This window comes from Hemiscyllium ocellatum, chromosome 14, assembly GCF_020745735.1.
Source record: "Hemiscyllium ocellatum isolate sHemOce1 chromosome 14, sHemOce1.pat.X.cur, whole genome shotgun sequence".
Taxonomy (NCBI): domain Eukaryota; kingdom Metazoa; phylum Chordata; class Chondrichthyes; order Orectolobiformes; family Hemiscylliidae; genus Hemiscyllium; species Hemiscyllium ocellatum.
The window spans coordinates 25,931,025-25,947,319 of NC_083414.1; the positions used below are offsets into that span (position 1 = coordinate 25,931,025).

Consider the following 16,295-nt stretch of genomic DNA (forward strand, 5'->3'; position numbering starts at 1 on the left):
TAACTGGAGTTAGCAGATTAACGACTGGACTGGGTAAATGTAAAGAGAGATTTAGTGGGTCTGGTGTGTGGAAGGAGCTGTAAGACTGAATAGCTAACAGACTCTGCACAAGGAAAGAGGCTTGATTACTGTCCCATGAATTGCCTTGAATCTGTGTTTGATAGAGGTAAGGGAAACCTTTTCATTGAGAGAGCTATGTTTCATTGGGATTGTCTCCACTGTTGAGTATATTTAAGGCTAAGAGGCAGATTATGGTCTCTCAAGGTAAAAAGGTGTATGGAGAGCTGATAGAAAATTGGATTTGACACAAAATATCAGTTACAGCTGCATTGAATGGTGAGGCAGTGTTGAAGGTATTTTTGGTCTAAGCCTTCTCTTATTTCTTGCAATCCAGTGTTAAGTTTTGTATCCTGACTGGCTTCTCTCACAGATGTAAAACATCCTCTGGCACAATCTTGAGGAAGAACAAGGGGATTAGTCCCCATCCAGAGTCCTATCAAATATTTATCCTCAATCAGCATGTCTAAGAAACGGATCATCTAATCATGATCATACTGTTATTTGTAGAAGCTTGCTGTACACAGATTTACTGGCAAGTTTTCTATCTTACAACAGTGACTCACTTACAAAAGTATTTCACCGACTGCAAAGTTCTTTGAGATTTTCTGTGATCATAAAAGATTTTGTATGAAATAAATTGCTGATTCAATACTTGGCAAAACCCAGAACTCCATAAGTGCCTTTATGAGTGCTCTTGTGGGTTGCTGGCTCATCATTGCCTTCTCAAGGGCAATGAGCATTGGGATCCAGAAGTTGGCTTTCCTGTTGATATTTACATCCCATGGAATAATTTTCAAAAAGTTTTTTCTTGTTTTTCTGGCACATTTCAATAATGCATGAAATATGATGGATTACAAAAGACACTTTAAGTAATAGTTGAAAGCTCATTGAAGAATCTTTATTGAAGGTCTTCCGCAAAGGTTTTGACATATGGCAAACTCGTTAGTAACGTTATATCACATGGAATCCAGGGGGAGCTTGCTAACTGGAGACAAAATTGGCTTGAAGGTAGGAGAGAGAAGGTGGGGCGGGGGGGGGGGGTGCGAGACTTGTTTTTCAGACTGGAGATATGTGACCAGTGGTGTGCTACAAGGATTGGGTCCACTACTTTTTGTCATTTATATAAATGATTTGGATGTGATTATAGGAGTTATGGTTAGTAAGTTTGCAGATAACACCAAGATTGATGGTGAAGTGTGCTGTGAAGAAGATTATCTCACAGTATAATGGGACCTTGATCAGATGAGCCATTGGACGAAACAATGGCAGATGGAGTTTAGTTTAGACAAATGTAAGATAGTGCATTTTGTAAGGCAAACCAAAATGGTAGGGCCCTGAGGAGTGCTGTCTAACAAAGAGACCTAGGGGTGCAGGTGCATAGCTCCTTGAAAGTGAAGTCACAGATACACAGGGTGGTAAAGAAGGTGTTTGGCACGCTTGCTTTCATTGGTTAGAACATTGAGTTTAGTAGCTGCAATGTCATGTTGTGGCTGTACAGGACTTAGCACTTTTAGATTACTGTATATAATTCTGCTCAGTCTTCTAGAGGAAGGATGTTGTTAAAACTTGAAAGGGTGCAAAAAAGACTTACAATGATATTGCTGGGATGGAGGGTTTCAGTTATGGGGAGAGGCTAAATAAACTCATGCTATTTTCCCTGGCATATTAGAGGCTGAGGGGTAACCTTATCGAGGTTTATGAAATTATGAGGGGCATGGATAGGGTGAATAGCCAAGGTATTTTTCCGAGAGTCGGAGAGTCCAAAGCTAGCGGGTGTAGGTTTAAGGTGAGAGGGGAAAGATTTAAAAAGGATCTAAGGGGAACTTTTTCACACATAGGGTTGTAGGTGTATGCGAGGAGCTGCCAGAGGAAATGTTGGAGGCAGGTACAATTACAACAGTCGGAAGGCATTTGGATGGGTATATGAATAGGAAGGATTTAGAGGGATTGGGCCAAATGCTGGCAAATGGGACTAGGTCAGGGCTCCATGACTCTAAGACTATGATACCACAAGGAAAGTGAATACAGTTTTAAATTACATTGTATATTTTCAGGTTGCTCAGACTATGAAATAAAGGCAAATTATATAAAGTGTTGATATGTCTGGAGTATTGTTGTATCAATTTTTGTTTCCTTCAATGGTAAAATTTATCAAGGTTATAGAGAAAATATACGTTTTACATAGGGACAATAGCAACCAGAATTATACTTACCCAAAGGCTCCTGATTAGAATAGAGTCATAGAGATGTACAGCACAGAAACAGACCCTTTGGTCCAACTCATCTATGCCGACCAAATATCCTAAACTAATCTAGTCCCATTTGCCAGCACTTGGCCCATAGCCCTCTAAATCCTTCCTATTCATACACTCATCCAGATGCCTTTTAAATGCTGTAATTATACCAGCCTCCATCACTTCTTCTGTCAGCTCATTCCATACCCGTACCACCCTCTGTGTGAAAACGTTGCCCCTTAGGTCCCTTTTATATCTTTCCCCTCACTCCATAAACCTATGCCCTCTAGATTTATGAGTTAGGGCTTCAAGTGTTATGCTGATATTTTGAAAATGCTGATTGTAATATTCAATCCAGTTGGATAGGTTATTTGAGACGAACAGGAGCAGGAATAATGCATGAAAAATCTTTTGGCCAAACAATTTGGATGGAATGAATTTTTTTTTAGAATTTTCTAGAGTCATTCTCCCCTAGTAAAAGCAACCAAGTACAGATTCACTGCAATTCTTCGAAAGGAAATATGACAAGTCCCCAATGGGAGAGGACATTTCCAGTTATAGAAAGTTAATTGCTGGTTAGTGGGATGATAAAGCACCCAGACTCCTTCAGTCACCTGCAACTTTGTTTGATTGCCTTAGGGAGGCGGGAAGCGATTTGCTAGAGATTTTCATCCCTGAAGACACCAGAATGATTACGCATTTGAATTATTTTTACTTCTGATATTTTGCATGATTATGGAAAGGATAAATGGTATATAATATATGGTTTTGTTGTATCTGCACTTGGGCTAGCTTGATGATCCTTATTCACCATTCTTTTCATATCTGTATTCTTATCGATCATTTAAATTCTTAGTCACATTTTCAAATGACATTCAATATTATTTTCAAATAATAATAATGCAAGATTAAGGATTAAATGTTTCATTTCAAACTTCAAAGACTCATACATCAACTAGTCCTGCTGTTGTAGTTTTGCTGTATAAATCAATGCAACATTACCCTTTCATCTGGCCTTATATAATCTCATCTGAAAATGTGTTGCTGGAAAAGCGCAGCAGGTCAGGTAGCATCCAAGGAGCAGGAGAATCGACGTTTTGGGCATGAGCCATTCTTCAGGAAGAAGGACTCATGCCCGAAACGTCGATTCTCCTGCTCTTTGGATGCTGCCTGACCTGCTGTGCTTTTCTGGGAATACATTTTCAGCTCTGATCTCCAGCATCTGCAGTCCTCACTTTCTCCTTATATAATCTCATGCCCTATAAATTAAAAGGTTTGTTTTCCTACAACTCAAAAATTGCACTAAGCTCTATCAAAATCTGAAAAAGAGAGAATTATATGGTACTATTAGAATTATGACCTTCCTTTATACAAATATTAGAATTTCCTTTATACAGATATTTTTTACATATAATTCTTGTAATATAATTCTTATAATATTCCTATAAATCGTGGTCTTTTATCGCAGTATGTAACAAAACTGCCCCAATCTGTTGCTGAAGAGCATCGTGCACATTGTTTAATAATATCATTAAGCCATTGGGTCACAGGCATATTATGTTTTTATGATATATCGTATTAATCAACATGACATAATTTTCAACACATTTCCAATCTGAGTTTTCAGGTAAGAATCCAAACAAAGATATGATTCCTGCACAAAAAGGGAAACATATCATGAAGCCATCCCATGCAATGCTTTTATGTTCTTTGGGAATTAACTGAAGAGTGGTGTTACCCAAGGCTTGACGTCAGACTTAGCAATACAGGTTTCCTTAATGGCAAAGCAGAATAGCTCCAGTGTTGATTGAGAACACATGGTGCTCACTGAATTTTGTATTTAAGAGCTGGTCTCTTTGATATTTGTTATAGAGTAACTGGTTCGCTTGGAAGTGGGTTTATTTGAAAAACAACAGCTGGGAACTTCCCCTGTAGGGAGTTGGCTTCTGAATAGTAAGGGATCCAGAGGGAAAGGTGGAAACTGGTGTTGGTACGAAACTTGGAATTTACAATAAAACCTTGTAAATCTCTGAAAGGCTTTTTCTGCCTGATTCAACATATGGACATTGGTCTGTGAAATACTGCAAATTGTTTGATTAACCTGCATCAGATGTAGTAGTAGTATGAAGAGAAATTAAACGAGGAGTGGAATCTTAATGGGACGACCTATCTCAAAGAGAAGAAGCTGGTAATGGATAAGGAATTCAATTAAATGGAAGCAGGTTTTGCTATAGCTCTTAAAATTAGCTTTAACATCCTTGCTTCTGTGTTTCTCACCAATCACAAACTGTCAAAGGGACCCCATTTGGAATCAGAGTGGCTGAACTGTGCATTCATTCCTGAGGCTTCAATAAGTACATGAATGGAACAAAGAAGCTGCCCCTCAGATGTCACACCCACATCTTTGAAGTCTCGTTGTGGGATCTGGGAGACATAAGAATAAAAGAAATAGGAACTGGAAAGAACTATACTGCTCTGCTATTCAGTATGATCCAGGCTGAACTTGGGCTCAATGCCACTTTCCTGTCCATTCCCAAAATCTCTTGACTTGCTGAAAGATCTCAGCCTTAAAAGTAGTCAATGATGATGCACCCAGAATCATCTGAGATTGAGAATTCCATAGCCTTGCAACCTTTTGAGCAAGGGAACTTTCCCTCATCACAGTTTTAAATAACTGGCCTCTTATTCTGGAACTTTAACTTATTGTTTTTAGATTGCTCAACCTATCATTTCAGTATCTACCCAGCCAAATCCCTTCAGAATCTGGAATGTTTCAATGAGATCAACTCTCATTCTTCCATACTCCAGAAAATGTAGACTCAATTTATTCAGCCTCCTGTCTAGAACAACCTTCTCATCCCAGAGACCAAACTCTGAACGTTTGCTATACTGCCTTCAATGTAAAAATATTTTTCTTTAAATAGAGAGCAAAATTGCTATCTAAAGCCCAAAGCCTAGTGCAAGCTTAAAAAGTATTCCTTCCTCTTGTACTCCAGTTTCCTTTCATTAAGGGTCGAATGCCATTTACTAACATTTTTGGTTTAACACACTCTTTTAAAAAAATTCTGCTTTACCATTCTTTAGACAAAAGTGAATAATTGCACATTTCCCCACATATTACTCCATTTGCCACTTTGTTGTTAATTCACTTAAATGGCCGAACCTATGCACTGACTGTGAGTTTACTGCATCCCAGTGTAAACTTTGAGGGAGAAAACACCACTGCTTGGCCATTCATCACCCCACTTTATTTTTTTCAACCAACAGCCTTTGAGTTAGTATGAGGCCAACATTAATCTATCAAGCAGTTACTTTCATTTTGTCCTCTCAGAAAAAAAGACAAAAAATTCTCAGATGTGCCAAGGAAACAAAGCTCTTTCGGGAAAGAGGAACAGAAGGAAATTAGAATTAAAAAGGCTAGTGGAATTAGTATTGTTTGAAGGATTGAAAGTTGATAAATCCATAGGTCTAAGAGATGTAGCCCAGGAAATAATGGTTGCATTAATTGTTATTTTCCAAACTTCCACAGATTCTGAAATAGTCCCAGCAGACTGGAATGGGGCAAATGTAACTTCACTGTTTAAAAGTAGAAGGAAGAGAGAAAATTGGGAATTACAGACCTGTTAGCCTAACATAAATAGAAGGGAAAATGCCAGAGTCTATTATAAAAGATGTCAGAATGGAACAATTAATAATACCAAGAGTATTACACAAAATCTATTAAAGGAAAATTGTATGTAACAAACTACTGGAGTCTTTTTAGGACTTAATTAGTAGAACTAATGGATGTGTTGTGTTTAAATTTTTATAAAACTTTTGCTGATGTCCCACATTTCTGCAAAATCAAAGAATATGGGATTGGTAGGAATGTAGGGATAACAGCAATCTGGCATTGAGAGAAAGGCTCAGTATGAGATTATGTTAAATGACGGAGTAGGCTCAATGGGCCAAACGTCCTTCTCTTGTTCCTATATTCTACATTTCTTCAGAAGAACCCCCTACTTTATTAAGCTCACAGATAATCAGAAATTTGGCAAACACTGGATGTAGGGTTTGCTTGCTGAGTTTGAAGGTTCATTTCCAAACGTTTTGTCACCCTACTAGGTAACATCTTCAGTCACCCTACATCCAAAACGTCAACCTGAGCTACAAATCTTCGCAAAACTTGGTAAATGCTGCTGGCATTGCAAGAAACCTGGGAGAAAGAGAATGCCCTAAAAACTAAAATAAGGCTGGGATCTTGTCAGAGTAAGTTTGGCAGGCTTTTGGGAACATCTGGGATTAAGGATGGGCAGTGAGGGAGAGTGGATATTAGGTGGCAAAACAGTGGGAGAAGGGTTTCCAATTGGCAGAGGGAGCCTGGGATAGAGGGACACACGCCTTTCCACTGACCTGCAACTCACAGGGTTATAAATTCAGGGTTTGACACTGGCATAGTCCTCTTCCACTGCCTGTTAAAGTTAAAAATCAAACCATACCAGGTTATAGTCCAATGGGTTTATTTGGAAGTACTAGCTTTTGAAGCGCTGCTCCTTCATTAGCTACTGCTGAAGGAGTAGCGCTCTGAAAGCTAGTACTTCCAAATAAACCTATTGGACTATAACCTGGTGTGTGTGTTTTTAACTTTGGCACCCCAGTCCAACACCAGCACCTCCACAATATGACCACCAGTTAAAACAGAGTGTTGGCAAGGTGAGGCCCTTAAGTGGGCATTCATTGCCAACAATGGTTTCAGTTCAGCTACAGGTGATATCCCCTGTCGATATTTCCCCTGTTACAATGCAGAGGTCAAACCCCTCTGCTAATTAAAACTAAAATATCCAGAGAAGCTTGCTTTGCCCCGGAGTCTGCTAAAAGTGTGAGTGAAAAAAACCCTGCTTTCCTCTGTTTAAAGAAAAATAAGAACTTATTTTTCTAACTCTAATAGTGAACACTAAACAAAAACTATTGACAAATCCAAGGGGCCCTTTTCTTAATAATCACTAACTGATCCCAACTCAATAAAATGCTGCTCCAATAATACAATTATTAAACATTAAATCAACTCAATCTCTCAAAGTCCACACACAGTCTCTTATGTTGTCTTCCTTTTAGTTTTCCGAATTTTGTTGCTTTTTTCTGTCCTTTCGACTCTGCTGTCTTCTCCCTGGGTCATCCTCTTACTTATTACTGCTTTACGGAAAATAGATAGTGCCTTCTGAGGTTCCCTTGAGAGCAAGATGTTTATTTCTTTAGATGGCAGTTGCTCTGACCAAGTTTCAAAACGCCCTAATTTTTTAAACATACCAGCTCATTGGTCTGATGCTGCCAATAAATTCAAATTCAATTGGGTTTTGATATCCTGGGCATAATTTAAATTAATTGGTTAAATTTGAATTGTTGTCAAAACCGCAACCAAAACTCAGGTATCCATTTAATTGCCAATTGTTACATATACCTATTTTGGACTGGCCCATCTCCTAGCTGCTTCCCCCACTGACAGCCGTTGCTATACCCCAAATTCAGAAAAGCACTTTCTGTCTTAAAGTGACCATACACTCTTTTGACTTTGCAACACTTGTCTCATGGAAAATCATGTGGGGTGAGCTAGCCAGCAGCAGACATGCTGTCAGTAGCACTATTTAATTGCTGCACCTAGCTGTTTTCAGTTCAGCCTCCTAGAGCATCTTTGTGTCCTCCACACAGCTTGCATCATCGCCTAGCCTTATCATCAGCAAATATTTTTATATTACTTTGTGTGGAACTGCAGGATTTTCTTTCCAAAAGATGGAGCAAGAGGCCAAATCTTCAGCGAACAGGAATAGGTAGAAGTGGCTTAGGTAGCAAGCATCACAAACTTGGAATTGATGTCCCAAAATGTTCAAGGATCTCAGGAATCTACATTTACTGACACACAATATAGCACTACGTGTGACAATAACAGTAATGGAAAACAAAATAAAAATTTGATTAGTAAAGCCAACAACTGAAGAAAATAAACAAAGCACTACAGGGTAGAGTTCTATTGACTGAACCAGTTAAACTACCCTATAAATCTTGTAAGAGATTCCAAACCAGTTTTGTTGTAACCTTTATTTGATCTTCTTTACTTAATTCTTCTCATTACAGTCTATAACTAACTTTAAAATTGGCATCAACTGTAATGCTGCAATACAAGAAATGCTGTTATATATTGAACTTTTAACTTCTATTGCTCGATAAAACTTACCTATTAGTTAAAATGCTAAATGTGAAGTAGGTTGATCAATAATTCATTAATTCTGTTATTTTGTGTGGTATTATTATGTAATTTTATGTACTTACAATATTACACAGTACTCAAAACACACAAAACAGGTCATTCACGGGTCAAAACTACATTAAAGCCCCACACAAGTCTATTGTTGACATTATTGATCAGATGTGATTTAATTCACTCGTTGTGCAATGATGTCTTTTTTACTGCAATAATAAGGGAAAACTTCCCTGGGGCTACTTGTGATGAGTCAGAAGATATGCTGTTATACAATAATAGAGATGTTTACGCTATGGATAGGCTAACATGAGGGCCACTGATAACTGAATAAGTCAAATTCCATTTTTATTAAAAGTCAGTCTGGGAACTTTGTTGGCACTTTATCGACTGAACTGGTAAATATCCATTCTTTAGTGATACCTGTGAATGATTGTTAATAAGTATGTCTTATTCCATTGCCTTTGAATTTATTTCATCTTGCACCAATTTTAAAGCTAGGATTGTATCTGAAGGTGGATGACTGAGCTTACAAGCAGGAGGCTGAAAGAGCACAGAGGGCCAGGCAGCATCAGAAGGTGGAGAAGTTGACATTTTGAGTATAACCGTTCTTCATGAATGGAGGTGGGAGTAGGGGATGTTGTAGATAAAGAGAGGGGATACAGTTTTGGATGGGGAAAGGATGGAATGGTGAGGTAATGATAGGTGAACACAGGTAGTGGGTATGACCTGGTTAGTCTATGGTATGGGTGAGTCCAGTTGGTAACTGGAAGGAAGGGTCAGTAGGTGGAGGAAGCGGGACTAGAAAGGGAGTTGAGGGATGAATGGGGAGGTTATTTGAAATTGGAAAACTCAATGTTGAGTCCTCCAGGCTGTCGGCTGCCCAGGTGGAAGATAAAATTTGTTCCTCCAATTTGCGGTCTGATTTACTGTGGCAATGGAGGCGGCTGGGGATGGTTATGTCAGAGAGGGAGTGGGATGGGGACTTGAAATGGGCGGTGACCGGGAATACAGGCGGGCCCTTATGGGCCTGGTTGAGATGCTCGGCAAAATGTTCCCTACATTTACATTTGGTCTCACTGATGTAGAGAAGGCCTCACTGGTAGCATTGGATGCCTCTGAGAGTTTGGCAGCATTGAGGATATAATCTTGTGTTTGGCTTATTATTGTTTTTTCGGCTTCTGCACAAAGACAGAGGAAAAGGAATACTTGGCAAGGTGTTCCAAACATATTGTTTTCTAATTAATTGCTATTTATCTCTTTTTCTGCCAGGCTTCTCTCCCCATTTTTGATCTGTGGCTCAATTTCTGGTGCTCTTTGGTGTTCATAATTTTCTAATTTTAAAGAAAAGGGCAGTTGAGGATCAGGTGAAGAAAAAGACTCGAATTTTTATAGCATCTTTGACAACCTCAATAACGTTCCAATTACCCTCCAGCCAATGGAAGCATAATTGTTCTTCACTGTTGTGATGCAGGGAATGGAGAAAGAAGGATTTGCTTGTTATTTATATAATGGACTGAGCAAGTATGCTAATATTCAAATCCTTTAAGTTTCGTATTCAAATGCTTAGTTCACATGATAATTTGTCAGGTTTTACGTGGAGCTGGGTTCAATTTAGGATGGGACATTTTCCTGCTTGGTTTTTAAAACAAAAATAAAGAATTGAATATAATAGCAATTTGTTGTTCCTTGTACTTATGAAAATACAGTGAGATGTACATAAGTCGCCACAATTTGGCACCACCTCAATGACAGAAATTACAAAAGGAAGTAATTGAGACAAAGTTAGTAAAGTTCATAATTTATTCATTAAACATTTTCAATGGTTTTTACATTGAAACCAAGAGCATAAATTTGGAAGTTCTCACTTTCGAACTGCCAACTGATTTTAATCTGTGATGCCTTAATCATGCCCCTGATGGAAAAGGTTTGAATAACCAACAGCAACTTCTAGATCTCCATGTAAACATATGTGAATTTCATAAGTTATTCAAGCTTCTCCACAGCTTCTGGGTTATTGAAGTGGCTATGGGATGCTGCCATCAAAGCTGCCCCTGAGATGGCCAAGACAAGGATTTCCAGACGGTGTCCATCACGCTGTTGCCAGCGAGGCCGACACTAAAGACATTGCATTACTGACACAGCAAGGAGGGACAGGCCATACCCACCAATTCACCGACGCTGAAGCCATCGCCACTAGTTGCCACCCGAAGCCACCATGTCACCGCCATAACGAACCAGAATCACCATGGTGCCACCACCCAAACACTGCATTGCTGACAGGAGGAACACACCAGGACCAACGGCAATGAAACCTTTGGTAAAACCATGGCCACTATAGCCATGAGGGACATCAATCCAGATCCACCACATTGCTCCTCCACTACAGCTGTAGAATAGAAGAAAGGAAGAACTTAGAAATAAAAGAGAAAAGAATAAATGAAGAAACAAAACAAATAAGTAACAAACAAGAATGTGGCTGGCCAAATGAGCAGGTGCATATGGATACAGATTTCTAAACACTTCTGACCTGTTGCTACTGCCATCTTACAAATAATGAACAAGATAATCTTGACTCCATCTTTTTTTAAAAATCACATCACATTCATATTTCTTTATTTTTAAAACATAGGAATGGATCTTTTACAGCATTGCTAACAGTAGGTCAGAAAATATGCTTCTCTATCAGGATCGGAGCATTACGTGAAGCAACATACAACATTTGATTTTGATGCTAAATTGAAGCTTTTTATAAAATGGGCTGGAGTTTGCAGTTTGTGGTGAAATAATGGCATTCACCGCTGACCTCGCAAGAAGCTGTCAACAAAGATCACTATGGCACAGTTCCCTTTCCCTGACTTGATGTTATCAAGAAATATTCTCACAGACAACAAATTCGAAAGTGAAAACTACGGAAATTCTCTCAATTTTAATTGAAAATTTTCAGTTATCAACACTAGTGATTGGGACATATACATGGGACAAAAATCATAGAATCATAGAGATCTACAGCACAGAAAAAGGCCCTTCGATGCATTGCATCTGTGCTAGTCTACAAACAACCACCTAACTATTCTAATCCCATATTCCAGCACTTGGCTTGGACTTGGATTACTGTGGAAAATAAAATATCATAAACAAACTTTTAAAAAAAACTATGTCAATATTGAATCACGGTTAGGAAAATTGACATTAAACAAATATAAAGTTACTCAAAGGTCAGTGAGGCTGTTTGGCAGTAACTTGATATGCCATTAGAAATCTCATAAACATAACTAAACTAGGTGCACCATTTTTAATGATTTTTACAGTGACACCAAGAGCATAACCTTGGAAGTTCTCACCTTCAATATTACTATTTATTTTAGTCTCTGACCCCTTAATCATGCCCCTGATGGAAAAGCTTTGGACAACCAAAAGCACTTTCTAGACTTCCATGTAAACATATGTGAATGCTAGAAGTTGCTGTCGAATTCGAATTCCATTGTTATTACTATTGCAAGAGCCAGGCCATGCTGTTTCCCCTTTAAGGGAACAGAATGTACCAGTTGAATTTTCCCAAGTCAATGAGAATCTGCTTTCTCTTTGCCAACATTCAGGTAAATAATTTGGAAGCCAGACTAAATTATTTTCCCTTGCAATTTTTAAAAAGAATGATAAAATAATATATACATATTTGAAATAAAACAGAAATGTCTCAAACACTTCCTATGACATTACTCACACTGAGTCAGAAGTTTGGATGTTTTATTAAATCAAGGGTGTTACGCCACGTACAACAGATGTCATTGTCAGGTGTTCTAACCCAAAGTGAGTCAAGTTACATTTTTATGTATTGTATTCTTTAAACTTGAATCAGTAATGTTTTTCATTAAGCTCCCACGTTGTCATTATTTTTGTAAAAACTCTAATTTGGTGATTATTTTCATTATTTACATATTTATTTTTCAGTTTTGAAAGTCAAGAACACATTGCAGGGTGTTAGTCAAGGTGCTAAATTGGCAGGTACTAAGTTAAGGGTAACTGTGATTTCTAATAGCATCCATGGAATAATTTTATATCCAGCACAGAAAAGGAGTCCTGGGCTTTGGGATCTATGGGGATTTGGTGATTTGGTAATTTGGTAAAACTAGGACAGCAATTCTGGAGTTTCAAGTCAAAGAAGTAAATACTCAGATATTGCTTAAAGGTTGGCCAGTAATTTTAGACTCTCAGGAGTGACTTAAAGGAAGAAGTTTTGCATATGTGTGGCTATAGGTACAAGCATCATTGATGGGAAATATACAAACATATGAATAAAGAACAAAAGCCAACCACTCAGCCCTTCAAGTCAAATGTGTTATTCAATAAGATCGTGGTTGATCTGATTCTAACCTCAACTGTATATTCCTGTATGTCTTTTATCCTTTTGGTGATCAAGAATTTATTTGCCATTGCCTTAAAAATACCTGAAGATTTTGCATCTGCTGCCTTTTGAGGAAGGGAATTCTAAAGATTCATAACCCTCAAGAGAAATTATTTTTCCTCATATCTGTCTTAATTGGGCGACCCCCTTATTTTTAAACTATAACCTCAAGTTCCAGATTCTGCCATAAGAGGAAACATTCTTTTCACATCCACTTGGTCAAGTCCCTTCAGGATCTTATGTTTCAGTTAAGTCACCTCTGATTTTCTAAACTCTGACCTAGCCAGTCTAGCCTTTCATCAAAAGGCAATCTGCTCTGTCTAGATATTGGTCTAGTAAACCTTCTCGGAATTGCTTTGAATTCAATTAATATCCTTCTGTAAATATGACAACCACTACAGAGTACAGTACTCCAGATGTGGTCTCACTAATGCCCTGTACAACTGAAGCACAACTCCCTACTCTTGCATTCAATTCCTCTTGCAATAAAACATAGACTTCTATTAAATTTCATGATTACTTGCTGTATCTGCATATTAACCTTTTGTGACTCATGCACTCAGACAGATCTCACTGCATCTGAGCGCCGCGATCTTTCATTGTTTATATAATATGTTTTGTTTAATTCTTTTCACCAAAATAGACAATTCACACATCATATTCCATTTTCCAGGTCTTTGCCCATTTACTTCTTACTTACTATCTATATGCCTAACTATCTATATCCCTTTACATGCTTATGTTCTATTCACAACTCACTTCCCTATCTTAATGTCATCAGCAAATTTAGCCAACACACTATCCTTCATCCAAGTCATTTATATTTAAATATAATTAAAAATAAAAAATTTACGAATTCTAAAGAGTTGAGACTCCAGCACTAACACCTGTGGCACATCACTTGTAACAAGTTACTAGCCTGAAAAAAGACTCATTTATTCCTACTTTCTGCTCTTTGTTAGCCACCAATCTTCCACCTAGACCAATGCTATCCCCTTTACTATACGCTTCTATGTTTTGCAATAAGCTTTGATGTGACACTTTATCAAATGCTTCTAGAAAGTTATGTACAATACATCCACTAGTTACCCTGGTGGAAATGATGAAGGAGATACGATGAGGTGTTTCCGCCACCTCCAAACAGACCCCACCACCAGGGATATATTTCCCTCCCCTCCCCTATTAACGTTCCGGAAACACCACTCCCTCCGTGACTCCGTCAGGTCCACACCCCCCACCAACCCAACCTCCACTCCTGGCACCTTCCCCTGAACTGCAAGAAATGCAAAACTTGCGCCCACACCTCCCCTCTCACTTCCCTCCAAGGCCCCAAGGGATCCTTCTATATCCGTCACAAATTCACCTGCACCTCCACACACATCAGTTACTGCATCCGCTGCACCTGATGTGGCCTCCTCTACGTTGGGAAGACAGGCCGCCTATTTGCAGAATGTTTCAGGGAACACCTCTGGGACACCCGCACCAACCAACCCAACCGCCCCGTGGCTGAACACTTTAACTCCCCCTCCCACTCCACCAAGGACATGCAGGTCCTTGGCCTCCTCCATTGCCAGACCATGACAACATGATGCCTGGAGGAAGAGTGCCTCATCTTCTGCCTAGGAACCCTCCAACCACAAGGGATGAATGCAGATTTCTCCAGCTTTCTCATTTCCTCTCCCCCCCACCTTATCTCAGTCCCAACCCTGGGACTCAGCACCGCCTTCTTGACCTGCAATCTTTTTCCTGACCTCTCTGCCCCCCCCCCCCCACCCCCTCTCTGGCCTATCGCCCTCACCTTAACCTCCTTCCACCTATCGCATTCCCAACACCCCTCCTCCCTACCTTTTATCTTAGCCTGCTTGGCACACCCTCCTCATTCCTGAAGAAGGACTTATGCCCGAAACATCGATTCTCCTGCTCCTTGGATGCTGCCTGACCTGCTGCGCTTTTCCAGCAACACATTTTTCAGCTCTGATCTCCAGCATCTGCAGTCCTCACTTTCTCCTATTGTCTCAAGGACCAACACTTACTTTATTAACTCTTTTAAGAAACTTTTATTTTTTTAAATTTTTTAGCTATCTTACTCTTGTACATATATTTTTTCCCATCCTTATTAATTGTTTAGTAATTCTTTGCTGTTTGTACAATAAACTGGAGTTAAAGGATCGAGGTTTTACAAGGTGCGGGGTGGTGGAGACAGTAGTTTATTGCACCAGAGAAGGGTACAGAGATTGTGATGGGTGAGGCCATTGAGATATTTGTGATTTGTTGCAATACTTGTTGTGAAAATATTCCCACAATCTCTTGAAGAACTAGGCATTGAATCCATATTTTGTGGGCGAACTTGATGAAACCTGTTACACAATTTATCTTGCACCTTAGCTAACTTGTTGAGAACAAGATTTTGGTATAATAGCTGTAGTGGCTGTAATACTTCATGCTTGTCCCGACCTGCTCAAACCAGGATTCCAAATATGAACCAGTCTAAATGACAGACATGAATGTTGCAATATAAAAAGAATGAGAAAACAATAATCTCTGATGAGTGAGTTGAAGCACGGGTAATTTATTAATTCCTTTTTCATCTTTCTTGCTTTCAAGACAATAATTCTTGTGATGGCATCATTTAGTGTTTGATTGTAATCTGTGGCTTAATGGGTATTTGTCTCTGAAATTCTGGGGTCAGAGTCTGACCACAAAGATATATATGAACACTCCTTTGCAGAACTGATCCAGTTACACCATCACAGAGGTGTTTTTGGAGATGTTAAACAGAGACCCCACCTACCTGATTGTTGTAAGTAAAAGAGCTTATGAAACTATTCTAAAGGACAGCATGCTAGTTATCCTTGGATAGATGAGTATTCTTATCAATGTTTATCCCTAAATTAGCATCTCAAAACAGAATCTGGCAGTATCAAATTATGAGCTGTGTCCAAACTTCCTGTTGCATTTCTCACATTATTTTAGAACGTGTGAATTTGCTTCGAGGCATCAATTGGTGTGAAAACAGCTATATAAATTCTAAACCATTATTTTTCTTTACTATCATCAGTGAACCTTGTACTGTAATTGTCAGCCTTCACTGGCTATAGTATTTGATTAATTGGCATAGCGGCGGTAAGTTCCCAGAACTTCATGATGATGACAGATGTGTCAGGAATTCAACTCCACAGAAAGGTCTATGTAGGAGCGACGTAGCCGGCGCACCTATTGGGGAAGGTGTTAATTGATGGGCTGCTGTTGGTACCAGGTCCTGCAATCTGACACTGTAGTACACAGTGCCGTGAGGCAAACCTTCAGTTGGCCAAAGTCGATCTGAATTTTTTCGCAGAGAGAGCAAAAATGCAGCGACGTACAA

At 39.0% G+C, this 16,295-nt stretch overlaps 1 protein-coding gene across 1 annotated transcript in view; it reads right to left on the minus strand.

Moving 5' to 3' along the window:
• Positions 1 to 10,337: 10,337 nt before the first annotated feature.
• The window catches only part of tamm41 (TAM41 mitochondrial translocator assembly and maintenance homolog), a 77,272-nt gene continuing 71,314 nt past the window's right edge, over positions 10,338 to 16,295 (minus strand). The window contains exon 8 of the mRNA XM_060835521.1: positions 10,338 to 10,915. Within this exon, the coding sequence (XP_060691504.1) occupies positions 10,770 to 10,915 (146 nt within the window). The 3' untranslated portion in view covers positions 10,338 to 10,769. The remainder of the gene's footprint in view (positions 10,916 to 16,295) is intronic.